The 26,952-nt window shown below is 39.9% G+C and overlaps 1 protein-coding gene and 1 long non-coding RNA gene across 3 annotated transcripts; one reads left to right on the top strand and one right to left on the bottom strand.

Annotated features, from left to right (window-relative positions):
• Positions 1 to 1,390: 1,390 nt before the first annotated feature.
• Positions 1,391 to 21,661, bottom strand: LOC306821926. Its single transcript, XR_013778839.1, has 3 exons — positions 21,590 to 21,661; positions 20,241 to 20,442; positions 1,391 to 1,474 (listed from the first exon to the last, which is right to left on the bottom strand). It is a non-coding gene; the product is annotated as an uncharacterized lncRNA (long non-coding RNA).
• LOC306821921 (fidgetin-like protein 2) lies at positions 5,916 to 18,021 on the top strand. 2 transcript variants are annotated; one of them, XM_079340559.1, is made up of 3 exons: positions 5,916 to 6,056; positions 6,799 to 6,988; positions 14,171 to 18,021. In XM_079340559.1, exons 2-3 carry the CDS (start codon positions 6,964 to 6,966, stop codon positions 15,322 to 15,324), a joined length of 1,179 nt encoding a protein of 392 aa, XP_079196685.1. In that variant the 5' UTR covers positions 5,916 to 6,056; positions 6,799 to 6,963; the 3' UTR covers positions 15,325 to 18,021. The 2 variants fall into 2 exon arrangements, with proteins under 2 accessions (XP_079196685.1, XP_079196686.1); XM_079340560.1 differs by lacking the exons at positions 5,916 to 6,056; positions 6,799 to 6,988 and adding an exon at positions 11,486 to 11,654.
• Positions 21,662 to 26,952: the final 5,291 nt, after the last annotated feature.

The raw sequence follows: 26,952 nt of genomic DNA, 5'->3' as shown, positions 1-26,952 counted from the left end.
TTCACATTTTCAGAAACCCAGCTCATTATCCCGAGGATCACCAAGATGAGATGTTCAAACCTCTTTCTGTCCAACCTCTTGGAAACTTTCCATTTACCCCCCAACTTTCCATTTTCACCTTAAAAAACATCCCTTCCCAGAGTTTTTATACTGAGCGGTGCCCTGTATATAAAGGTGCATGTGTGGCTTGAGGGTGTCGTGATCCTGATTCCAAAAGATGGAAAGCTCAAACCAATCAGAGATTAGGTTTGCTATAACAACTGAAAAAGGGATGAGTGGAGTAGAATTTTATTTATTTTTTTTTATTATTGGAATTATTTAGCTGAGTTTATTTCCCTACTAAAGCTTCAAATGTTGTCAATATATTTATCCAATATCTGCTTTGTGCATTGCATTGCTTATTATCATCGTGTGGGTTAACAATGGCGCATGGTCAGCACAGGACCAACCAGCTGAGGCCCTATTGTCTCTTTTTCTTAGACTTAAGCATTCAAAGAGATCCTTTGTGCTCCTGTGAAAGTCCTGTGTTTTTGTGAAGGAAAGCCGAGGAGCCCAATGGAGATGGTATGCAGGCTATGTTCTTTTTCTGCACTGACAAAAAATGCTTAATCATTGACAGTCAATGTTGGGAATTGGTGAATTCCCATTAATCTGCAGCAATGTATGTCATTTAACATCAAGTACCTAAGATGATCCAAAGTTGGTTTCATAAATTAATCTGCCAGATGAGGTCAATTAGATTTGTTGAGCAGAAAATAAGGAACACATTTTTCTAGCTTTTTACTGTAAACATAATGACTCACAATACAGAAGGTGGGACATAACACTGGGATTCATTTTCTTGGCTTATTAGCTTCTACAAAGCCATTATGTTATTTATAACCACTGTTTTCTCTGCTCCTCCAGCAACAGTCAAAAGCGCTATTCAGATGTGATATATGTTTTAAGGCGTGATATTTACATCTCAGTGACATTTCAACTTCAAAATGAACGTCACAGTGGTAGTAACAGAGGCATTACAGAGGCATAACTGAGGTGATACAGGTTTAGCTAGGCCAGCAGGGGAACACAGTGCTGTGTGTGTGTATGTTCGACTGTGTGTGTGTGCAGCTCCCGCTGTACTGTGAATTCACAGACAGGCAAACCTATATTTTGTCTTTTTGGAATCAATAAGAATGTACAAAGACATAATGACAGCGAGTTACAGCACTTTTTGTAGAATAGCATGAAAAGAGCTAACTGAAATGTGTCTGCTGTGAAAAATGCCTAGTCTATGTTTCTACTCCTCGTGAACTCTGAAGTCTCATAATATTACAAGCTTGTATACAAAAGTGAGTGTTGTCTGTAAGAAACTAATTCTGTTGCTTTCTTTTACTTGTTTCCGTTTTGCCTCTCTGAGTGGTGGTTCTCTGTTTTCACTAAACAGTGGCGGTCCTCAGCTCGTCCCTCCCCTCCATCAATCTCTGTCATAAATCTGTCAAGCAGAGAGAAAGGGAACTGCTGAATACAGATTTGTCAGCAATTAATCTAACCTCTATTACGAGACTTGGATATTGTGTTCTCTATACCAGAGAACAATAAGCCACTCTAACATAGAGCACTACCGTGCGTGCGTGTGTGTGTGTGTGTGTGTGTGTGTGAAGTGCAGTCGTGTGTGAGAGAGAGCATTTGTATACGCTGACATGCAGTCAGTGTCTCAGCTGACTGTTTGTTTTTTTTTGATACCATGTAATTCAAAAAATCTAATTTACAGTTTTTCTGAAGTTTTACTGAGAAGAATGACAACGCTTGGTGTTGGCTTTTACTGATTTTGTAAATTACAGAATATAACACACCACTTCAGACTTCTGGTGCAGTTAAGGCTTTTGCTGTTGTGTTGTGATTGGAAATCTTTGAGTGACAAATGCCAGAAAATCTTAAAGAAGATTTTGTTATGTTTATTTTCCGTTTTTAAGGAGATGTATCAGGTGGATCAAAGCAATAGATGACCTTAAGAATGAAAAGTAAACACGGCAACTGTGATATTATACGAAAAAAATAGGGGGCGATTTGGACAACTGTAAAGCTCTTTGGTAAAGCATTTCGTCTCAACACGACATTATTTTTTTTAGTTTTTGAAATCACATTGCCGTCAAGATTTCTTTAACATCGTTTTTTAACATCAAAACTTTTGTGCAGGTCCTGGCATAATTAAACGCTGTCTGATATTATTGGCCTAAAAGTTTAAGTTGCCCAGCTTATGTCATTTTAAATTACAGAATTTCAGTTTTGAAACACGCATTCATTAGTGTTGTGTTTATAGGTTGAAAATAAAAGTATCTTTAGCCTAAACCAAGGATAAATAATGTTGCTGACCTTCATTCATGGCCGCCACAAAGTGGCTCATTATCGGCGGCATTGTTGATAAAAACATCATCCGACTTTTACATTCAATACAAAACCAGCCCTGAGCTGACCTGTGTGAGACAATACACACATTTCCTGTTCTTTTCCCATATATTTCCTGTTCCTGTTTTGCGCTCTCTCTCTCTCTCTCTCTCTCTCTCAATCTCTGTCTTGTGTATGTGTGAATACGTGTACTGTATATGTACATCCATATATATATATACATACAGTACATACATACATATGTATGTATATATGTACATGTGAACATATATACTGTGCGTGTGTGTATATATATATATATATATGTGTGTGTATATATGTGTGTGTGTGTGTGTATATATATATATATATATATATATACACACACACACACACACACACACACACACACACACACATTTCTAGTTTGGACCTAAATTCACAATTGACCCCAATCCTTCTTTTAACACAGACACACATAAACAGATAACATGCAGGCCCACGCACACACACTCACTATCATTACTGCGACAGTAAGGTGAAGCAATGGGGCGTTGCTCAGCTGCTTGAGACAGAATTAGAATGGCAAACAGCTGAGCTTCTCTGGGGTGCTATCATGTGACCTATCCCACCCACAGGGCAACAGGGTCCAATTTCCAGCATAGCCATCATGTGAACGTGTATTTGTGTGAATGGAGAAATCTGTCTTTCTGTGTGCATTTTTATTGTATCCAGTATTTTAATTAAAAGGGAATTTTCCTCCTCTGTCCCCGCCAGCAACCTTGTCCTCTAACCTGCTGATAGCCACACCTTTCTGTGCTACTGTCATAAGCACTCACTGTGCCCTTTTTTCCCTTCGTTTGTCCCAGTGACCTGGTTAGAGCCGCACAGCTACATGTAGAGGTGTTCCTGACCACATTTGGGATCTTTGACTCGGCAGTGAGAATGTATCAAACAGACCACCTTATCCTTGGTGAAAAGAACAGCCCCTGCAGCACATTTGGGATTGTTTAGATGTATTGTTTCCTTGCCTGCAAAACAACAGCCTGGCTTTTTTTTTCAGTGTTTGTCAGCAAAGCAGGTAAGGTAGAAAGAGCTGAGCGCTGCACACGCCATTAGTCCTCTGAGTCACCTGATGAAAGGTCTTGTATTATGCCCATACCCCCACTGCAGAAAAATACTGCTTTCTGCTAACTCCATAATTAAGGACCAAAGTGGCCCAATAGCTTACTTTAAGGTTGCTTTTACAAGAAGGCAACCACCTTTTGAAACACATGAAACATGTGCCGGTCTGTCAGTGTGTGTGTGTGTGTGTGTGTGTGCGTGTTTGTGTGTGTGTGTGTGTGTGTGTGTGTGTGTGTGTGTGTGTGTGTGTAGCTCAGGGTGCTCCAACATTTTTTTCAATCCAAGCTATTTTGAAATATTTATTTGATTTTTTGTCCTTTTAAGCTCACATCAACCTGTCACTCACATCTGCAGCATTTACCAAATGGTCCCAAAAATGGTTCTGTATCCTCATATCACTGTATCAAATTGTCTCCATGTACAAAACCTTCCAAAGTTGTACTGGTACATGTATTTAAAATAAGTATTCAATTTATTAAAGTATGAAGACTGGTCCTGTATAAGTCCAGGATAGCGGTGTGTACTGTGCACCCATTTAGGATTACACTTAGTTATTTAAATGTTCATCTCTCAGTCTCTTGACACTGTTGTCAGAAAGAGATATTTCTAAAAATATATGTAGAGCCAATAAAGAACACACCAACACCAGCCCAACAAATACAATTGGGCAAATTGGATGATCCAACTACTTGCAACATGTCATGTCCCCATTGCAGTATTGAGTTTCTCCATGCCACTGTGTTGGCACAAAGTGTCCGTCAGCAATAGTGAATATTATTTCAGTCTTCCTTTGATGGTGTCTGAATGAGGTCTTCCTTCCCCATGCTGCCAGTGTATCATCCTAGCATCACACACAGTTAGAAAAAGTTGAAAGTTTGACTTTTAAAATGCATGTTAACATTTTAGTCCAACTCAAATCATTGCATGGTCCACACTTTCTTTGCTGGGTTTTTGACCCAAAAGTGGACCAGCAGTAGACCTCTACAGACTGCCAGTTCAATGCATGACATTTACAGCCTTTTGGTGTCTCTCCTCAAAAATACATTTCACTGACGCAAATCACGTCAATCACAGTCTAAGACACCTATATTATGCTGTTGTGTAATCAATATGAAACGACAAAGAGGCGATGTAACTTAGCTTCGATTGCTGTTAGAGTTAGTAGCCTTAATCAGACTGCTGCTTCAAGAGCTTTAATATGAATGTTGCAGAGGCATTATTGGGAGACAAAGTGATCCCCATCTGGTAGGTTGGTTGGTAGGGTAAGTAGGGGAGAACAGCACTGTGTGTGTGCATGTCCCTCGTGCTTAGAAAACAGAAAATGAATTCACAGACTGTGACCTAAATTATGCTGTTGTGAAATAACAGCAATGTGCAGCAGCACAGAGGTTGAACAACTAGCTCAACGTACACATACCAACATGCAAGCCATCCACGCCGCTGTTCTCCCCACTGGCTCCGCTGATCCCATCTTACCCATGTAACAAGGGCCTAAATATACCGCCTTGAATTTGGAATATTTATGTGTGTTAAAGCCATTGGTGTTGGAAGCAGCAAAGGCAAAAGAAGTGCAAGTCCTGCAGGGACTTGAGTGTTTACAGCAGAGTAACATGAGAAGTGGACCAGCTTGTCCCTCCCACTCCCATAACTCTAAATGCAGAACCACAGCTGTGTTTCCATGAGGGACCGAGTTTAAGCAGGAAACCCCTTAGGATCATAGTGTAAGAGTTATTTTAGCCCCATGGCAGATAATGATATAAAACAGTGTGTGCATAATGTGGATACCTGATTTATACAAATATACTGGGAAGAAATGACGACCTCTTCTTTGGTCAAAGATTTGAGGCCAATGTGGCGGTCATTTGCTCCATGCATGTGTCCCGGATAGTACGTGCATGTGTAAGGGGGGATGGTGTACCACAGGAATTAGGTAATATTGACATGGTTGACTCAACCCCACCCTCCAAACACTACTCAGATCAATGTACCAGATCAATAGAAGTCATTGACAATAACTGAACTTCTCATGTGATCAGTGAAGTAGAAATGTACAATTTTTCAGTTGTGTGTTCCATGCATACAACTCTGTGAAAGTCTAAAATGAAAAACAACACACTTATACACACATTCAAATACAATCATGCACATTATGCACACAAACAGAAATTCATGGACGCACACACACAGAGAAGGGGAAAACAGGCTTTTCTCTGACATGGCATGATTGGTCACTTTTTCCCTCTCTCTCCCTTCCTGCTGAAATAGTTTTTAACAAAAGAGAGGGAGAAGGAGGGGGAGGGGTGGCGTGGGTGGGGGGAGGGGATGTATGTGCTGCTCTTGTCACTGGTTGAAGGGAGAGCAAGAGATGGGGGAGGGAGAAGGGAGCTGGAGGGCGAGCGAGGGAGTGTAGGAGAGAAGGATAGGGTCCCAGCAGAGAGCACTACACACACACACACACAATTGTACAGACACATTTACGTTGGCTCCTGATATCCTTCCTTTTTTAGGGATGTGGATTATTTCCCAAATTGTAACTCTCATCGAGTAAATTCAGGCATGGTCAGGTGAGTAAAACACTTCCTCACTTGTTTTTTTGTTTTGGACAGGTTTTGGAGTTGATTATGTTTCTGCTGCTTCTTGCACATTCCTGTCATTTTAACTCCTCTCTGTTCTCATGCTGTGATAACCTTTTTTTCCACTACCTTTTTATGTAAATACTTTTTTATAATACTGTATGGCAGTCTCAGCAATCTGTCCTCAATTTGTCAACTCAGGTGACACACTTGTCTCCTATTCTGCACACTTGATTTTTGCCCTTGTGTATTACGTTGGACAGGGTTGTGTCCTTGCTTTGCAGAGGGTACAAAGGTCCTCATGCTGTTGTGGCTTGTAGGTTCAGTGTTGATACGTGGGGGCTTGAAGTAATTAGAAACTTGTCTGCGCTGGCTGTGTGGTTTTGTGGTCAGATTGTAAAAGCCCCTTCTGTCAGGGCATTTGACATTTGAATTCTGTGTTAATCGTTTAGTCTCACGTGGAAGTGCAAAACATAAACAGACAAGTGGGACAAATTAGGTAAGAATCAACCGATATCAGTTGTGTCCCGTCTAAAACAGGCTTATAAAATATTTAACAATTTTAACTCAACATGTTAAAAATGTAAGTAAGTCAGGATATTCTTAATAACCTCTACAACTTACAGGTACTTCTCAAAACAAATCCTGAAATCTAAATCTGTAATTTTAAGTTTACAATAACACACTTCTCTTTTCTTTATGTCTTTTGGCTCCTATTCTGTGTACTCTTCAGGTGGCAGTGTGCTGTTCAATTGTGAAATGAACCATGGAGGGGTGCAGAAGGCCTGTCACTAGCCGAGCCAGCAGCCCAGGGAGGCCCCGCAGCATGCAGCTGGGCCCTCACTAGCACCAAGTGGACCTGGTCCTCTCCTCTTCACCTTGGGGCCAGGGCTGCAGAATGCTCAGTCCTGTCACCCCTTACAGTAAGTCTTTACATTCTGACATATTTATGTCTTTTCCTGTATACAATTTATTCATATGGCTCCTCTTTTGTCCAGATATTGAATCATCTGGCTCAGTTGAGGGGGAAGAAAAAGGGTCTGGGGGAGTCTCAGTGAAGTAATTTTGAGAACACAGATATGTTAATGGTTTTGCCAGCTGAGACTCCGGGCTGTGCAACGAGGAATTTCACAGAAAAAGTTCCTTTTTTTCAGGCCCTCGATGTGAATTTCCAAACATTTGATGAAACAGAGAAAAGTCTCCTTTGGTATTAAATTGTAACACAAGTTTGATTGGAACTTTAAACAATGCAAACATTGTGTCTTCACATTTTGAGTAAAGTTGAACTATATCCATACTGAGGTATATAACTTGTGTTTCAATGTAAACGTGTTAATATATAACTGCTATCATGGTCCAGTATTGGAACATCACTTTGTTTATGCAGGACGTCATTGAAACAGTTTGGATTAACCCTCATCTCATGTATTAAAGAGTGTTGTAGTGTCACCATGTTTATAACAATTGACTGATAGAGGATTTCTTGGTTTTTCCCTTTAGAAGCCAAAAGCAAATTAAATCCCATAAATCCAAATACATCACAATATAGTCCTGTCTTGCACACATGCTAATCACAAGAGGTTGCTATCCAGGCTGATGAATATGCTCGTATTGATTGACTGGGCTATTGATTAGATCGAGCTTTAACAGGATTACATCGCTAACCTGGTCGGAATAATGCAACAGGGATTCACATTTTGGGTTTGGGGTTGTTAACAGCTAGACACACATTTGAGACAAACTGCACAAAACAGAAAACTCATTTCAAGAGAAGGAGGCAGGTCTTGGGAGCTTTCGTAACATGTGAATGTCACATTCCTCCCTCAGAAGGACTGGCATTGTCACAATAGAAGTCTTTCCACAGAAACTTTGCCTGCACAGGATTCTATGCTTGAAACACACGCAAAAATACAATTTCAATCCCCCACAGCCCATTAAGGGCTCGTACCACAATGACGATGGTGTGACATCAATAGAGTAATGAGCAGTTTTAGCTCCCAGTAACCAGGGTGAAGTTATTGTGTGAATAAAAGCCAGATCGTTAGTAACCTGGTGTCAAGAGCTTCTCATTAGTCCTGCATAGAGGGACAAATAAACATTGCCCTCCGCCTCCACACACACTCTAACACACATTAGTTCTCCATAGAAGTCATGAAAGCTTGTTAAGTAAACTGGAGCGCACGTTAGCTCCTCATTAGGTGTTGTAGTAAAGACGTGCTGCTGCTGGTAAAATGAGCAGAGACACAGAAAGAGCAAAGTGAAGGGCAGATGGGGAGGACGCGAGGACGGACTGGTCAGCTGCAGCCTGATATATGAGTGGACACAATAAGCAAAGAGGGGCCAGTCCAGCCTCTGCCACATGTGTGTGTGTGTGTGTGTGTGTTCAAGCTAAAGGATTGGGGGAGGGGAAAAACTGACCACACAGGCTCGGACACATGGTCCTGCCTTACAAAAACCCAGGGAGGCTCAAGGACAGAAGAAGAAGTTAAAGGCAAAAACAGAGTGAAAGATATAAATTACTGACAGATAAAAGAAAAGGAGGATAAACATTGTGAAGAGGAAATTAGTTTTTCACCGAATAAATCAGTGCAATTGAATTTGTATTTTCAGCGGGAAAAGGCATCACCTGGCTTTAAATGTCACGTGATTTGTTGGTGTAAATGACGAGGTTAGAAACGTGTGAAACCCGTATGAAATGTGGTAAATTAGTTGATTGGCGGTCAGCAGTGGTTTGGTGGACTGTGCAGGCCTGGAGGAAAAGGGGGAAGGGGAAAGAGGACGGTAGAGGGAGGGTTCTCTCCTCAGCAGATCCTTTTTACAACTGGCTTTATGCTTAGTGTTTTTGGACTTTAGTCATGGCTTACATAACAAGCTATCGTGGAGTAACTCTTGACGAATGTAGCTGGGTAAAATGTGTCAGAAGACCGTTGACAATGAAGCCTGACATGCTTGGCACACGTTCATATCCCATTTCTCCTCTTATGAGCTCTGTATTGATTCTTAAAGAAGGGGTGTGAATTAGCTTTAACTAAAATAAATCACCTGATCATGTGCAAACAGCTGATCCAGCAATTTATCAGTACTGCAAGTAAGCATGTTCTCTCTGTGCTTGCTTTAGCCAGGGAGTGGACAGTGTGTGTTCAGCCAGTGAAGAGGATATGTGCTTTGTAAATAGATCTCAGGTTAGATTCCTGGCATTCCAGCAGCCTGACTCATCGAATAGATCTTCTGCTTGTTGGCCAGCTGAAGCTAAGGGCCACACCAAAAGCAAAACATATAATTGCTTGAGCCTTGGTATGTGCATCTTGATGCATATGTTGTTTCTGAGTGTCTGTCCATCCTCAGGAAATGTAAGTCTTTGTTTATCGTGAGTGCACTAAAAGCACAGAGGACATTTGGGCTGCAGAGGGGTGATTTTTGAATCCACTCTCCGTCCAGCCAGCCACCTCTGATACTCCTCAAACTCCAAATCCCATTCCAGTCAGGCCCTTCCCCCACTTTCATTTAATTAACCCCTAATTACTCATACTGACCATGCAGTGGACCACAAGTTGAAGTAGCGTCAATTCACACAAAAAGACGTCCATGACTCACTTGTTCCATCGCAAACAATCATCCTGTTCATTTCTAGAGTTTGCTGATGATAACGCTAAATGTGAAGTTACAGTTCGAAAACCAATGCAAAATGTTACCAACTTAAAGGAGAACTGGGAGGATTACAATGAACAGATGCAATAATTAGGCAGATCAGTCTTCTCTTTAAACAATTCTTTTAAAAAAAAGATAAATTTATATATATGAAAACAACTTAACTTGCTTCATCTGGGGCAAATTATTGCCCTCAACTTTGAGTTTCAAGCTAAACTGTACCTTATCCTAGTGTTTCTTTCTTCTGCCTATTAACTTACTAAACTGACTAGACTAGAGTCAAGACTGGTTTGCTCTTCCTTATAAACTTGTTTTGCGTGTTTGCCTCCTGACTTAAAATGTTAATTTCTCTTAAGTAGTCTCCTCTTCTTGTTCTCCTCAATATTTCAAGCATTATAGCGAAGTGAAGTCTCAATACAAAAATTGCAACTGACAACATATTTTGAGCAAGAGGAAACCTGAGGTGTTGAGAAAAGAAGCCAATTCATTATATTTTCCCTTCGTTTCCTCCAACGGTTTAATGGTATCCACTCCCGAATTCACTTGCGAATGTCAATGGCAGTTACACCTGCTCCTCACCCAGAAATGTCCTGAGCCAACCAGAAGAACACAAAACATGAAAATCAAGGAAGAGGACAGACTCTCTGCAGAAAGTCAAACAAGTTGATTTAGTCAAACCTTAGAGCAGTAATCATGTTTTGTTTTTTTGCTCAATTGTTCATATAAGACCAAAGAGAGTTCCAAAAGAGTAAATCTTATTTCATATTCCTGTTTCCCACCACTGAGAGCTTAGTTTTTATTGTATGTGTCCAGTGTCCAAACTCCTGCAGGGCTAAAAGGAAACACAAATGCTGGTCATCAGTATGATGATCACAATGATTAAGGGAAGCTGTCATAGCACCAAGCCGGCTTAGTACTCATCTTTGTCTCTTGGTAAACCAAGCATGTCAAAGAATGGAGGGGTGTTTCCAAGCCTCAAGCCAACATGAGGTGCTAGATTAACGTCAGGGGCTCCTTCGCTCATCCCTCCTAATGCCTATAACCTGCGCCCAAATATCCCCTCTTTGGCACAGATGTCGGATGCTACAGTACATTTTAATCTGAAATCCACTCACATTTGGGAGGCAAAAAAATCTTACAAATTGGAGTCACCAATTCCTGAGCAAGTCTTGCTCAGACCCAATTTATAGTTATGTATGTATATTTTTAGGCATGATTTCCTTTTAAATAAATTTGAAACTGATACAAGAAGTATAAACACGTTTTTATTTCTCAGCTGTCCTTATAGCTGTGTTGTTTATTCATTTATTACAACAATAAAGTTTGCAAGAAAGAAAGTTATAGGACTTTAAATTAATTTGAACGGTTTCTGAATAATCAGGGCAAAGTCTGTTACTGAAGTGAAAGTAATGTAAAAACCACATGCACAACATTGATAATCTGCATGCATAACGTGATCTATTAACTTTTGGAGACTTGGATTGTATCTGTAATAAATTTGATTGTCAAAGAATACACATTGGATATGGGGCATCACCACAGAGTAATGCTTTGCTTCAAGTTTCAAGCTTACTGCAAGGATAACAAGTAAGCTCCACAGAGGTTATTCTTCTTTAGGTCTAGTCCATGATGGTCCAATTGTGGCCAAGCACTGACACTGCTATAAGCCTCCTATGATCTAATCCTTCATTAGTCTGGTTTCCACAGTCTGGTCGTGCCGACCCTCCAGTTGGCTCATCATCGTCTGGTCTCAAGGATCCTTGTTTGTACTGTGTATTTGAACTTTCCTCCGCTGAATTGTAAGGAGTATTCCAGGCACAGCAGAAATGAGGTTGAATATGTCTTGGATTAATTTATTAGTATTTGGTGAAGACAGGGTAGAAGGAGTAGATTAATGGAACGTATCAAACGAATGGCTCATGCCTGCAATCAACATGACCAGTGAGTATAAAACTGAAGAATCCTGCGTGTTTTTTATGCCTGATGCCAGATTCAACTGAATGAAGTTGTGGAGAAATCCACCGCTGCGTAACGTGGTGCTTTTCTCATGTAACTTAACTACTAAAACCACAGAGGAAGAAGTTGAAAAAATAAATCATTAATTACTCTGTCCCCATTTAATAGTATTTACTTATAGTATTTACACTGACATTAACCTCTATATAAATACTTTTTATGGAAGTGCAGATTCTTAAGGACATTTGACAGGATATTTGGTATTGAAGCCCTCTGGTCTCTGTAATATGAATGTCAGCATGTTCTCGAGTTACAGCAGGTATTAGCTTTCAACAAAAAAGCAGTCCCTGTGTGAAGCAAAAGAGGAAATATGCCTCTGTTGTTACGCAACCCGTGTTCCATCCGGCTTCAATCTGATGAGAATTACCGTATACCTTTTACAATCTTTGAGAAGGGAATATGATGCTGAGCTTGAGAGGTAATGTCAGAGAGCCTATATTCAATGTGTCATTTTTATAGAAATGTGATTGAAGCTCATTTATAAACATAATTCTACTATTTATAAATTACTATCTACTAATACTATTTCATTTCTCTGTTTATAAAAACTGTACAATATCCCAGAGCCTTTTACATTTAAGTAGTAAGTTTTACATTTTGAGGTTGTATAGTGACTTATAAAATAATGTATATTTGTAGCAACTCTGAAATTATCTCACAAAACAACCTTTTTAAACATTTGTTTCAAAAAAGAAGTGGAGCACTGGCAGCCTTTAGAAGACACATTATTTACATAACTTTGTTTCAACTTATATAAGATCTTTATCAAGTTGGGTCATAACAACTTGCTCCAAGGTGTGGTTTTGCTCCCCAAATCCTGAAAACACCAATGCACGCATTCATCTTTTTGGCTCTTGCTCCTGTTTGGGCAAGTATGGGTTCAAATCTGCTCCATAACATGTGTAATTAATATGTTTTGGTGTCTCAAGCTTTGCAGTATGGCACCCTTTATGTGCTGCATCATATTAGTTGCATTTGTTCATCACCTGGAATAACTGCAATGTCTTTCTGGTTATCTGCTCACCTTGAATATACACCTCTGCTTTGAAACAACGAACTCTGAAACTCAAAATGTTCAATTTCTGTGCCACGAATGTGTACAAAACCAGTTAGGATCCCCAGAAGCATAGGGGGTTTCTCAGACCCTTGTTGGAGCTTATGCTAGACAAGAGAACTGCAATCCCTGGATTGGATGAGTGGGATTATTGGGCCGAAGGATCATTTAATTTGGGGATCAACATGTGGACTATTTGAGATCCATCTGGTGTGACACAACCAGGCGAAGTCCACATGTATAGACAAACCTGTAAGTGATTATGTTTTGAGTGAGACAGTGGAAAAAAATCACAAACACCATGATTTATATTGTTGTGAATGTTGAAATGTTATGCACAGCACCTAGAACCACAAACTATCATCTATGCTCCACGGCCTTCTCCTTGGATTGAATAACCTCAATAATGAATAAAAAATGTTCATTCTCAAATACATTCAGCAAAGCATGATAGTTGATATAATATGTTGCCAATTTCTAACTATTTCAGTTAAGAACCATATTATTGCATAGTGGCATAATAATTACGGTAATTTACTTCTGTTTGTGAATATGAATTAATGGCTTCTTCCTCTGTCCACTGCTGTTCTAGGGAAGCCCCTCTGGCCTAGGCTTGGGGTCAGGACAGTTTAGTAATACTCTGAAAATGCCTGGAATGTCAGCCAAATGCCTGTTCAAAAAAGACAAGGCCTGCAAAAGCCAATCAAAGCCAACAACCACTAAACCAGAGGATTACACTGTTTGTGTTAATGTGCATCGCACATGAAAACCAGTCTTCTTTTTTACGTTCAATCAATCTTTAAACTTGATACAGTGTGCATAAATGTACTGGGAAAGGTCTTTTTGAAATGTGATGAAAAACTCTTGATCATCCTCTACGCACTTACCCCTCCCTATTCAACAGACCCCTGAGGTTTAGGCGATATTAGATCACACGCTCAGTGGGGGTTGCTCTGTGGACTGGAGAGTCACAGAGAGGCAACAATGGCCCCAATGTGAGAGTAGCAAAGGCAGAAAGCAGTGCGTAGGCTGATAGAGGCTTATCGCCGTGGAGACCAAGCTGGAGGCTATGTTGCAAGCTTCACATAAAGATTAGAACTGTGGTCTCCTGCTTAGATGAGACTGTGTAAAATAGCACAGAGTAAGTATTGACATGGTTCTGGTAAAGGGTCAGTTAGCCAAGGCGATTATAAGGGCAGATATTCTTTAAGGGCAAACTCTTGGCTTGCTATTACGATTTGGAAGACAAAGCTCCTTAAATTTGTTGGACCAATCTTTATATTGTCTAATGAAAAGCTGCAATTATGTATTCCTATATGTCAAAAAATGAAAAGACAATATCATTTTTGGTTTAATTAATTCAACAATGGTCTTGTTTTTGTTTTAGGTCTATTGAAGATGCACTGGTCTCCGGAGCATGCTGCCCCCTTATCTCAGTGGCCTGAGCAGCACCTAGATGTCACCTCTACCACCTCGCCACCGTCTGCCCATAAACACGAGCCCTATTCTACAGCTGCTCGTCGCAGCTATGCCCATGCTGGTTATCCATGGGCTAGTGATGACATATCTGCCCTAACTGCTTCTTCTCTGCTCAAACGATATGCAGAGAAATACTCAGGCTTGGAGTTGTCCTATGATCGCCCTGCTGCAGGGGCTTACTCAGAGTCTGGGACATTCTTGAAAACTGAATCTGAGCCCTGGGCTCTGGGTCAGGCTATGGAGTGTTACCCTGGACTGGAAGCACTGACAGGCACCAAGGTTGGCACTGCATCTGTTGGCATCCCGGCCACTGGAAGTGTAACAGTAGTAAGTAGTAATTTAGCCACTGAGCCGGGCTACAGTGGTGCTGGCTCCTGCAGTACCCCGTCATCTCAGGAATACCCTCCTGCGTACAACACCACATACCTGTCCTCAGGATACTGCCCTCAGCCAAGTGCAGCACTTCCCCCTGGTCCTCTGCACCCTTTACAGGCCGCACCCACTTTAGTGCCCAGTTACAGCGCCAGCACTCCTGTATACAACTACCCTCCAGGATGCTACCCGCAAGCCACCCTATCCTCAGGATACAGCCATCCCAGTGCCTCCTACCTGCCCTCTGGGATTAGTGCACCCACTCCTCTGGCCCCAAGGCCTGCCATGGTGGGGGGCAGTTATAGCTACCCATCTCACAATCTTGGCGGAAGCTCTGAAGCTGGGGTGCCACTGAAACGCAAAGCCTTTGAGATGGCAGAGGAAGGACAGGAGGGAGCAGAGGTGGAGGGATCACGCTATAGAAAGTATAGCAACGGCCATGGCAAAGGTCACAGTAACGGGAACAGCAATGGTTTCGATATGAGCAGCCCTGCCACAGATCCCCAGACCTACAAACCTGGAAAGCCCCTGATGTCACCCCCTTATGGTGGGGCGAGGGACTACAGCCCACCGTCTGGCCTAGCAGGAGAGAGTGTGTCAGGGGAGCACAACTTTTCTCAGCAACAGAGAATGCCTATGAAGATACCTGCATCCCACACACGATCTGAGGCCCCGAGTGGAGGTCACTGACAACCCTGACCAGCATCTGAGAGAATTCTCTCACTCTTTGAAACCAATCAGGGTCTTGACCGATAAAAACCTGGGGGGAAAAGATTTGTCAATGCAAGGTTTAATTTTACTTTTGAACATCAGAGGGCACAAGAGACCTTACTTGTGCATTTTAACATGATCATCATTACTGTTGTTTTTCCAAAGATTCACAGGAGCATTATGCCCTGAAAGGTTAAGTCTTAGGGATGAGTTTAAGGCATTCTGTACATAGACAGTGTTAAGAATGTCAAAATGGATGAATGCCAGTCTCAGGATCATAGTTATTTCCTTCTGGCTACTTCGGCAGCCACACTGCAACGTGCTGTAGCTGTTATTGGAGGTTGGAGGTAATTGTTGGTAGCCAATGTGTGTTAAAGGCCTTTGACTGCAATTTGCATATCTACAACGCCACAAAAATCATTACTGACCAAAAAGTAAGTAGAGCATAACAGAATAACTGACATTGTGTGACTGCCACTACTTCAGAACAATCACTGCTACTTTTCACTTCTGATTCCTAGGCTTTGTACAATACGTGGCCTTTGAGAATGACGTATTTCCTGCTTATCCAACATTTTCCCTCTGCCTTAACTCTGTGCTTTATTTTCATTTTCTTTTACCCCTCCCTGTTTCATGTTCTTTTTCCTATTCTGTCATGGGTTTTTCTCATGTAATTAACCTTTTTATGGATGAACAACTTTTTTGTCCAGTTTACACATACCAAGCTGCTAATCAAGTAACACATCTTTACGCAGCATCTTTGCAGCAACCCTTTGAAGTGTTTTGATGAATGTCGTTTACATAGACTTCTGCTAATCCACACACAAAGCAGGTATCTTTTCGGAAGAATTTGCAATTGTGTAGTGGGTCAAGCTTCTGTCTTGTCTTTTCTAATCAACATATTACAAGAAATAGTGACTACACAAGTCTAGAAAACAACCAAAAAGAAAGTTATAATGCTTTACTATTCACACTGATAATACTTACTCAGAGCAAACAGTAGGGGTTGGCAAGATTGTTGCTTCTGTTGGATGCCCAACCCAGACTGAGAAACAAGCAGGTTGCAGTGGAGGATTAAGTTTATCAAGATATGATTGCTTGTTTGATAGGTTTTACTTGTTTTTTTGTTTTTGTTTTTTTATGCATTCTATTTTTCATTTGCCTCTAAAAGTGAGATAAATAGTTGTGTTATTGAATACTCAGGAAGACTATCGTTACCTCATAATGATAAAAAAGAATGTATGTTATTACCGAAGGGTGTTTTTAGGGAGCTTTATGGAATAAGATAAATATGGAGCCATGGCTTTATTAAGAGCAAAACACTCTGAATGCTTCAGGGAAACAATGAACTTACAAGGCCTTTGATACAAACAGAAGACAAATATACACGCAAACAACCACACACGCACATACATATGCACACATACACACACTGCTTCTTAGCTCTGGGGACTTAAACTTGAGGTTTTTGTACTAAGGCCATAAAATGTTGAATGTAATTCAGATATTTTTTTTAAAAGGACAATACATGACATAATGTACATCAATGATGTTTTAGATATATGAAACCTATTTTCTTCATGTATAGATGTAATTCACTTATAGGTTTCGTTGAAAAATGAATGACATGTTAAGTGTTAGAGTAGTTAGAGGGGAAACGGTTTTGTGGACAAACTGTCAAACAAAGCACTCCTGATATACAACTTTTGACGTGACATATCAAAATATACTGCAGTCTTTGCTCTGTTCTAAGTTTGTTTAGTAAATGTCTTAATAGTCCAACTTCCATCTTCCATATCAGTATTTTGAATCCTCCTGACCCAGTGTCACCTGTCTATTAGCTGGAAAATTAACTCCAACATGTATTGACATCATGAAGAAGTTCAAACAAGTATGTGCACTCTCAGAAAACATCAAGAGTTACAACTTTAAACATTTTACTGAGATGTAACTTTGAGGGTCTTTGTATGCCATCCCTTCTTAATTGTGCCATACAGATACATTTTTGCAAATATTCCCTTTTGGGACTTAAACAAATAATAATAGTAATAATATGTCCAGGGAGCAGGTCCCTTTTCGTAGTCAAATTTAGACGCAGCATCAGATTTTTGAAATTCTATGATTAACAATTTTATTAATGCCTCCTTTGGAAATAAAAGCACATTCATATAACTAAACATACTCAGAATGTTGCTGAGTGTGAAAACACCTTTTTGCTGATGCTGAAGAGCACATACAGATAATGAGTAGGAGTTAATACAATGATAATGTACTCTTACCCCCAGATTTTTTAAGTATGTAAGCGCTTACCTACAACAATTGAATGCTCTTCAGCGGGCACAAAGAATGTGCTCCACTTTAACCAGATGTACTACTGTGCTGTTTTTTTCTTGGTGTTACTCTGATTCATTAAATTAGTTCGAGTTGAATTTGTCCAACAGATGGAAAATGGCACCTCAGTGTCATCTCTGTATACTTCAGTTGTACTTTCCTCGTTTCTTGTACATTCTCTGTAACCATTTCTACCTCATTTTGACATCGTACATGGAAATATTTATTTCATGTCATTTTACATGCTGGTTTAGGGAGCAATGTTTCTAATTGTTGACCTGTAATAGTCTACCTCACTAAAGGTTGTTGTGTCATGGAAATGAAGATATCATAACAAAAACAAAACTTGCCTTGCGTTTTTGTGTTTGAAACAGAAAAAGGTTTGAGTGTCCGAATTCTTTACTAAGATATACTTTGACATTTACTTACATTTTGTTCCCTTGTCAATATGTTCCCCTTATAAACTTTATATTGCTGTTATCTTAAGTTAAGGTACAAATTGTATTTTAAAACAACTTTATGGCAAATTCTTTAGAAATAATTGAACAGAGAAATTCGACTCTTCTTTATTTCCTTTTTTCTTCATTTAACATACAATTGTTTTCAGAATGTAATTACACAACTGGTCAGAATCCACAGGACCATTTGTGTCTTCTAAAGATCAGATAACAAGCTCAAGAAAGCATCAAATAAAAGGAAAGGAAGAATGAAGAAGATCCTGACCCTCTTCCATTAGACACCACCCCCTTCCACAGCTTTATTGTGTCGAGGGCGGAGGGCATGCGCTGGCGTGTGACAGATGTCTGAAACTCTTGTCCTTCCATCCTGAATTAATTAACCCTGCTGTGACATTTGAGTATTTCACAACAAAAAGACTCTCAGCTCAAATGAATGGTCTTAAATATGATGTTGCTGCCTCTTAAACCAACTCAAAGCATTTCCCTGACATTTACAGTCAGTATAACACCTGCCATTCTTACCATCAGTTTTGGTTAAGTATTTTTGAACATTGTGAGCATTAAGCAACTAACTCTTTTTTTCCCTAAACCATATCATTAAAGACAAACCTCAACATCTCAAGATAGAATTGTTAAGGTCATTTAACTAATCTGTAAAATGCTCATATGACTCTGTGTCAACTACTTTCACATTTCCTAGCAGCTACAGTAGCTGAAGCAGCTGAACAGGAGCCTAATATAAAGGTTACAGTGACACCTACAGGGCCCTAAAGAGAAGGTACTCATTATAGAAAACACAGTGAAAGTGGCTTAAATTAAGACAGCTAAGAAAGATGTCACTATTTAAAAATGCAAAGAGACAATACATGACATAATGTCATGTATTGTTGCCAACTATAATAATAATTTTAAAAATAATAATAATAAAAACATTCCTCCAGACATGAAGAGGGGGAAAAGAAAAGAAGGAAGCCCAAAAGTGAGCGCTATGAGTCTGAGGAGGATAAAGAGTTACCAAGGCTGACACAAAAAGTTCAATCAGCCAAGTATGACCTGACTCAATCCAGTGCTATGACCCTGATGCCCACCCAACGCTCCAAATGAGAGATCAAGATATCATGATCCAGTGTCAAATGCAGCAGTTAACTCTAGAAGAAACATGACAACACAGCCACCAGAGTCTGTAGCTAAGAAGATATCTTATAAGAGCTGAATGATCTTTTCCAGGATTACTGGGGGGAAAAAAGGGGGAAAAAAAGCAGTTTGGAGATTGGCCTGAAATAAGCAAGAACTGCACGATCCAGACCGGGTTTTTTAATAAGAGGTTGCACTACTGCATGTTTAAGCAGTTCAGGGACCACACCTGATGACAGGCTGCTCTTCATAACTGCAATAACAGATGGCCCTACAATGGGGAAAACCTCTTTAAATGGTCGAAGATGGACAGCATCATTTGGAGAAACTTAGAGCTTCAACTGACCAACAATCTCCTGTAAAAAGCCTGAGGTTGGTTATGGGGGGTGATTTGTGCCATCCTTAAACCTGATTCAGGCTTCTTGCAGTCGGTGCGGTCGACACGGTGTGGACTGCACGCACCTTCCCTGTGAACGAGTGGCCAAAACAGACCTCTCATTTTTTTTGACCCCATCCATTTTTAAAATGCCAAAAATGTGACTGACATAAAGTACTTTCAGGCTTGGCAAATGCCATCAGTCCTCTGTAGACCTCTTTCTCTTACCATCAGTGTTGTGAAAGCGACTTTGGCTTGTTTTTCTGTAAAGTCGCTTGCAGATATCTTCAGTCGCAGTTTGCGTTTTTTTGGGCTTGTTTTCGAAAGTGTAGTTGCTTATTTGGGCTTGTTATGCTCCCCTACTGATTCTCTCCCAGCTCTCTACAATAAAGCGAAACATGGACGCGATATTTAGTTTGCCGTTTCCTTGGCTACCATGTGCGCCCGATCTGGCACCCTCATCAAACCTGTATTATGCTCCTTGTGGTCGGGGACAGCAAAGTTGGCGTGGTGTGCACGGTCCATGAGAACGTTGAGTCGTTTCATACTGATTGTGGTTGGAGCGCTCAGTGCTCAACATAGCTTGTAGAACTGACCTTTTTGAAGAGCATAAAGTACATCCGGGTCCTGCAACCAATCATTGCTACACGGTCGGCGCGAACTCGTCCGTATTGTTGAAATATCTTGAAGGGATAGGAGCTCAACCTTCCGCGGACCCTTCTTGCCCCGTCACACCGGCTGTGATTGCAAGAAGCATGAATCAGGTTTAGCAGCGCGACAGATTGATATTGCCCAGCACTAAGTGGGGAAAATATGGAATAAAATACATTAAAGAATTGGACAAAGAGACACACCAGATTGGCTCAGTGTTGAACCAGAAAGCTCACTTTTTTTTTTTTAGCAAAATTTGAAGACAATAACTTTGTGTACTACTAACAAACAGTAAATGTAATTTGATCATCAACTATAGCTAGATATCCTGCCATGCCAAACTCACAAAATCAAAATCAAGATTTTTCTGAACTTGTGTTGGTTGTCAGGCATTCATTCCTGTGATAATTAAGGTGAAAAACAAGGCGAAGAAACTTTTTGACTGCAGTTTGAGTGCAGAGATGGCCAGGAGTGAAAATGTAAATTACATTTCCACTTAAAGGGATACTTCACCCATTTGCATGAAGCTTTGTATCATTAGTAACATGGTAGTAGTGTTGAATGAGGGCTGGATTCACGACCATTCAACACCACTACCATGTTTCTAATGATACACAGCTTCATGTAAACGGGTGAAGTATCCTTTTAATGCTTCAATGCATAACAGCAAAAAATGTCACTAAATGATTTTTAACTAGCCCACAGTGTCCATAAAAATCGTGATTTCGATTTGAACATGGCTGGGTATATATTAAATATTAGAAGAGCTAAATCATTTGTTTTGGGCTTATTTCTTTAGACCTAGAGCTTGTTTCTCTCACGGGGTCTGGCAACAATGCTGACCATACTGCTCATATCCCAGATTTCATGTCTGCACTCCACAGTATGTGAAATATGATGCAGGATGTGAACTTACCTGTTGACACTATTTCTACCTGACATGCAAGTTTCTTAACAGTAAGAATGCTGCATGTTTTTGTCCTGTTGTGTCTAACATTAAAGTGTGTACGCTTTACAGACTTTTGATGGCATGGATTGCACTGTGAATAGATTTTTTTCGGGGTTTTTTTCTGTTGTGCGATTTAATAAGTGCGCAAAACGTTAAAAAAAATAAAATAAAAAGTAAATAGGTTCTGCTTCTGATTGTTAAGCCCTCCCACTTACAAGCTGGTTTAGTGAGCTAACGCTAGCTAGCTAACTCACGATAAGATATATCACAGTTACAGTTCAACATATTAATGTGTCATCGTGTCAGCAACACAGACTATGTGTTTAGTAATCGGTGTTTACTTACTTTAAAAGTCAGCTCCAGGTGAAAAGCTCCTCTTAATGTCCTCGCTGCTCCATCTATTGGTGGACATTAGCTACTGTAGGCTGTCATTGTTTACCTCCGACACCACCCCCCCAAATAAATAAATAAAACTCCACGTAAACCTTCATTTTAAATACAGCCAGATGCTGTCATAAATGTAGGCCTACTGCAGTGCAATAAAATGATAGCATAAGCGAGCTAACTACAGGACGCAAGGTAAAGGTATCGTAGTGAGGGGACAACTCTTCACATCGGGCCCTAACTGGATGTCTCAAGAGTCTGTGGGTGTTACGGTGGTCAATGAATGTGCACTGCTATCACATAATGGTCTACATTTAAATGTGTTCTGTGCACGGATAAGTAAACGCACTCATTCGTGCACACAACAGGCAACAAACACAACGACTTCTACATCAACATAGGCCTAAAGAAAGAGCCTATCCACCCGCTATATGCAGCAAGTTTCTGTATTTTCTGTTGTTTTCTGAATGTGTGTTCATAAACACAGTTTAGTTTTTTGTACTTGCAGTGCATTTAATGCTTATGCAGTTGTTTTATCTTTTTACTGTTTGTTTGTTTTTCAGCCGTTTTTTCTATATTTGTCATTTGTTGTCGAGCTTTTGACCCCTACCACCACCCTAACTACTTCAGTAGTCAGGCTCCTATCTAAAGTTGAAGATTATCATTGTAATACAACATATAATATAAACCACTACTTTTTGTTGATGCTTAATTGAGTTTCAATCTCTTTTATTTCATAAGAACAATGTCATTACACAAAATAAAAAAAAGGGAATGCGAGTTTGCAATCTGACCATTTTGATGATGTCACTTGATGTCACTCTGGCTCTGAACATTTTGTTACACAATACACTCTGAAACATAAACACTAATGATGGAAAGAGAAATACATGTTGGATTTTGTCTATTAGAAGCCTACTTTGTTTCCCAAGATGCTGATATGCTGCAATATCTACACCCTTCTAACCTAGGATATATCTGCTGGAAGATTACGTCCAGTTTATTTTTATCACCACACGAATGAGTCATTCATACCGTCTGAACTGTCTTTTTAACCTGATGAGGTGACACAGCGGTCTAGAGTTGTTTCCTCTAAATCCCACTAGAGGGTGTTAGATAGTTGCAGAAAGCCATTTGAAGTGCTTCCGTTTGAGGCTCTAATGTACTGTAATAAACAGAAGCTGAAAGATGTGATCTCTGCAGGCATTCTTGGCCAAAAGGAGAAAAGAGACATATCTCTGTCACATATTATTAACCCATTTTGTCCAAATGAAATCCAAATCATTCCTTACCCCTATAGGTAAAAGATTTTTTTTTCTTTCTTCAAAGATGTAAGATGCTGCTCCAAAAGCTGTTGAAATAATTATGCAATAATGTCAGGCCTTCTCCTCTGTTGACTGATTGATCTTTGAGTGAATTTGATCTTATTTGATCTATGCATCCAATCCCACTTAAGGTATAAATGGAAGAACATACTTGACAAAGAAAACCTGTATGAACCACAAATTCACCCAATATTAGAGGCAATCTTGTAGTCAACATGGCATTGATTCCTTAGACATAAAATCTCCCTCTCTGTCATACCACATTCACACTATATTGTCCTTCAGTCTCCCCCTCTCTTTTAAACCAAATTGACCCATCGCAGCCTGAGATATCTCACAGACATCCTTCTTAATACATGTCCCACATTTGAAGCCAAATCAGAACTGATGGGAGGACAGAAACAAATGGGAAACAAAGGAAATACATAATGTAGAATATAGCCCCTTAGTCAAGGTCTAAAGATAACCACACATTTTTTTTCTGCACTGTTAACATTGTCGAAAATCATCTATTATAAATAAATAGCTATGTATCAATAGTAGAAATCAGCCTTCTTTTCTGTTGATGACCAATTGCAACATACAGCATCAAACCAAATAAGTGATGCAACATGCAGCACTGCAGGGAGGTGAAGGAAAAATCCATAGCAGCAGACTAGCTTTTTTGTTGTTGTGTGTGCCTCCTTTCATTGTTCTCCTTTACTTTTCATCTTCTTGCTTTAGCTGGCTCTCCCTCTGCTTCCTTGCTGTGTGTGAGGAGGTGCTACACAGTGCACTGTACAGTCTGCGCCTATTGGGAACATGCTGCTGACTCAGCCCAGGCCACTGCATTCATCTATCTGCACTGCAGTGCTGTCTCCGCTTAATCCCCCCTCCTCCTCCTCCCCTCTTTCGGTGCGCCACCTTACTCACACACACTTGGGAGGGGGGAGGCAGGGAAGAAACACAAACATGCATGCATACACAGAAACACACGCCTGCTTTTACAACCATGTCAGTGTTGTTGCACCATGACACACCCAACCTCATCAATTCAGAGCATTAATGTATTCAAATATAATCTAAACATTGTATTTAGGCAATTTTGGGTCATTATCGTTTCCAACAGACAGTAATCTCACTGGCCTGTCTGGCTTTAAAATATTTTTCTCTTCCATTTTATGCAACTTATACCAGCAGTTCCATTGATTCTTACCTAAGAAACACACACAAAAATATCTCGAGTGTCATAGTGCACACCGCTTTAAAGGCTGAACCACTGTTATTACCAGACATGGTGGAACATGTACTGCAAAGACGACACCAGCCAGAGGTGTAACTGGAAGGCTGCTTTATTGTTTGGAAATAGATTCGTGCTCAAACGATGATATTCTTTCACTGGTTCTCATTAAATAGTCCCATGTGGTTGTGCAACACATGTTCTCCCTCCGACTGCATCAGTGCCAAGAGATAATGACAGTCAAAAGATGTTGTTTTTTTTCAGTTCGCCTATTTTCAGGAAAGAAAATTTAATTTATCTCAATCATGCTACAAAAGAAATGGCCTCTTATACTGATTGTGAAACCAACATTTGAAAATGAACAAACGTGTTGAAACAAAAGGCAAGCTGTTCTCCTACTAGCCCAAGAACCAGTAAGCAGAACACACAGAGAGAGCACTTTTACTACATGACTTTACAAGATGTTAGTCCAGACAGTCTAGAGTTTTCAATTTACAAGTTAATTTTGAACTCAGTACACAATTTCTCTCGTGCTCCATTTTGTTGAACTCCCTAGTGTTTTTAAGATCCTTGTTGCAGATTTTTATTGACAGACTAAATTGGAAGCTAAAAAAAGGCACGTGCCGTTAAGAGATATTGCACCATGAACAAACACATAGACAGTTAAGACGGCTAACCCTTAAATCAGTAGTTATTTATAGTGAAAGTGACAGCCAAATTAAAGGGGGGGGGGGGGGCAAGGAGGGTTAGAGCTGAAACAAGCAAAATTACACAGTGAGCTGTGGCTCTTACTTGGGCACAATGATAAGCCGGAAGTCACCTGCATAAGGCTGTGAGTGTGTGCGTGCGTATTTATCTGTCTGTGATTGTGTGTTTTCGTTTGCACTTGATATGAAACTATGGGGCAAGACATTTTCACACATGTATAAAAGGGTATGCTGGTAGTGCAATCCTCTCACCAAGGCAGGCTTCACAATTCTCAGCAAGCAGCCAGTACAACACCATGCGTTGTACGCTGGTACCCAATATCTCATAATAATACCCAATATGTACCACACAAAGAAAGACACATTATCAGTTACACTCTGTGGTTCTGGTTTCACCTCAATGCAAGGACTTGACAGGAGACTTTCTCTCTCTCTCTCTCCATGTATATATATATATATATATATATATATATATATATATATGTATATATATATATATATATATATATATATATATATATATATATGGAGCGAGTATATATATTATTACATAATATATATGTAATATAGATCTGTGTATGTATGTATTGACCTATACACTTTTAAATACAATATCTGCTTTTAATATAGATTCTTTTCGCTTACTCTCCTTCTTTTTTTTGTGAAAAGTGACTCAAAAAAATCTACTTCATCTAACAAAGGTGTCACAGCCTAAGTGTGACAAAGGGTGTCAGCTGGAAGCCATTCTATTAAGGTTATTAATATTAAGTGTTAGATTAATAGCTGTAGTTTTTTTAAGTAATCCTGTATTTACAGAAAACTACACATGCCTTTAAAAGAAAATAATATATTACATTATTTATAGTGTCTTAAAAATCCATTCTTAGCTTTTTCAGCTTGTGCCGTATAGAACATAGACTGAACTGTGAGTTCTTCCTTTTTCCTTTTTATTTTTTTTATTTTTATTTTTTACTGAATGTGTGTCTATCTTTAGGTTTCTTCCTGTTATACACATTTGTATATCCATGGTGATCCTGGAGAAAATGAACGGCAGTAGCTTTTATTCTTATCATTCAGAGTTTTATTTGGTTCAAGTTAACACCCACACTGATTTTGGAGATCTCATGCAGCAGCTGGACCATAAAACTTTGAGAACGGATGAGGGAGTTATTCATTAATAGTAAGTGACATCACTGCACAACAGGAAGTGCAAAAGCTGTGTTGTGGTGCTTAGGCTCATAGTACCAGAAGGATGCGTCAAGTGCTCTGTTGGTTATTTGGTATTTGTTATGCAGTAGCGCAAGATGAAGAAAACTGGCAAATGAGAGGCTCAGAGCACCTGTTGTGAAACACTGAAAAAACGGGCCTGTCAACTAAGCAGCCACGAATGTTTGCTGCTCAAACCAAAACATCCCAATATACTCTCATGACATCTCCTCACAGTGTTTCCTGTGTCTGATTGCTATCAGGGTGAACATTACTATTGTGTTTACTGAAATGACTTGACCACAAATGTAATCTGCTATCAATATAAACGCTGCCAATACAAGCGAGCGAAATGTTGCTGTTTCACTGAGATGCTTCTAGCCCTATAAAACTAAGCGTGGTAAGCAGAAGGTGCCACACTGGCTCCAGACCAGACGGCCGCCAAAATAAGGCAGCAAGCCGAGATCATTGTCCATCAACATGGCATAAAACGTAAAAGATTAAAACGTGATTTCATAAATACTCCCATCACATTCACTTGCATTTTGTTGCAGAGCTCATAATAGTACATCTATAATATCTCCTGAGAAAAGGGATGAATTTTTTCAAGCATTGCATACATTTCTAGGGTCTCTCTGTCGAGTAATGACAGCGAAAAAACTGAATGGGCAGGGCATACTTCACCCAATCCCACTCCATGGACAAAGGGCAACAAGGGATAACAAGGCAGATCTCTTTGGCTTCTCCACACACAATGTTTCTGTCCCCCATTCATAATTTTATGTTTCTCATTAAAATAGGATAATATTTAATCCCTAAAGTATGTGTTCCAGCACAAGACCAGTTCCCTCGACATCATCTTCGATG

Source organism: Symphodus melops (assembly GCF_947650265.1).
Source record: "Symphodus melops genome assembly, chromosome: 4".
In the NCBI taxonomy this organism is placed as follows: Eukaryota; Metazoa; Chordata; class Actinopteri; order Labriformes; family Labridae; genus Symphodus; species Symphodus melops.
The sequence above is the reverse complement of the archived record's forward strand: the minus strand, read 5'-3'. Positions and strand labels throughout refer to the sequence as shown.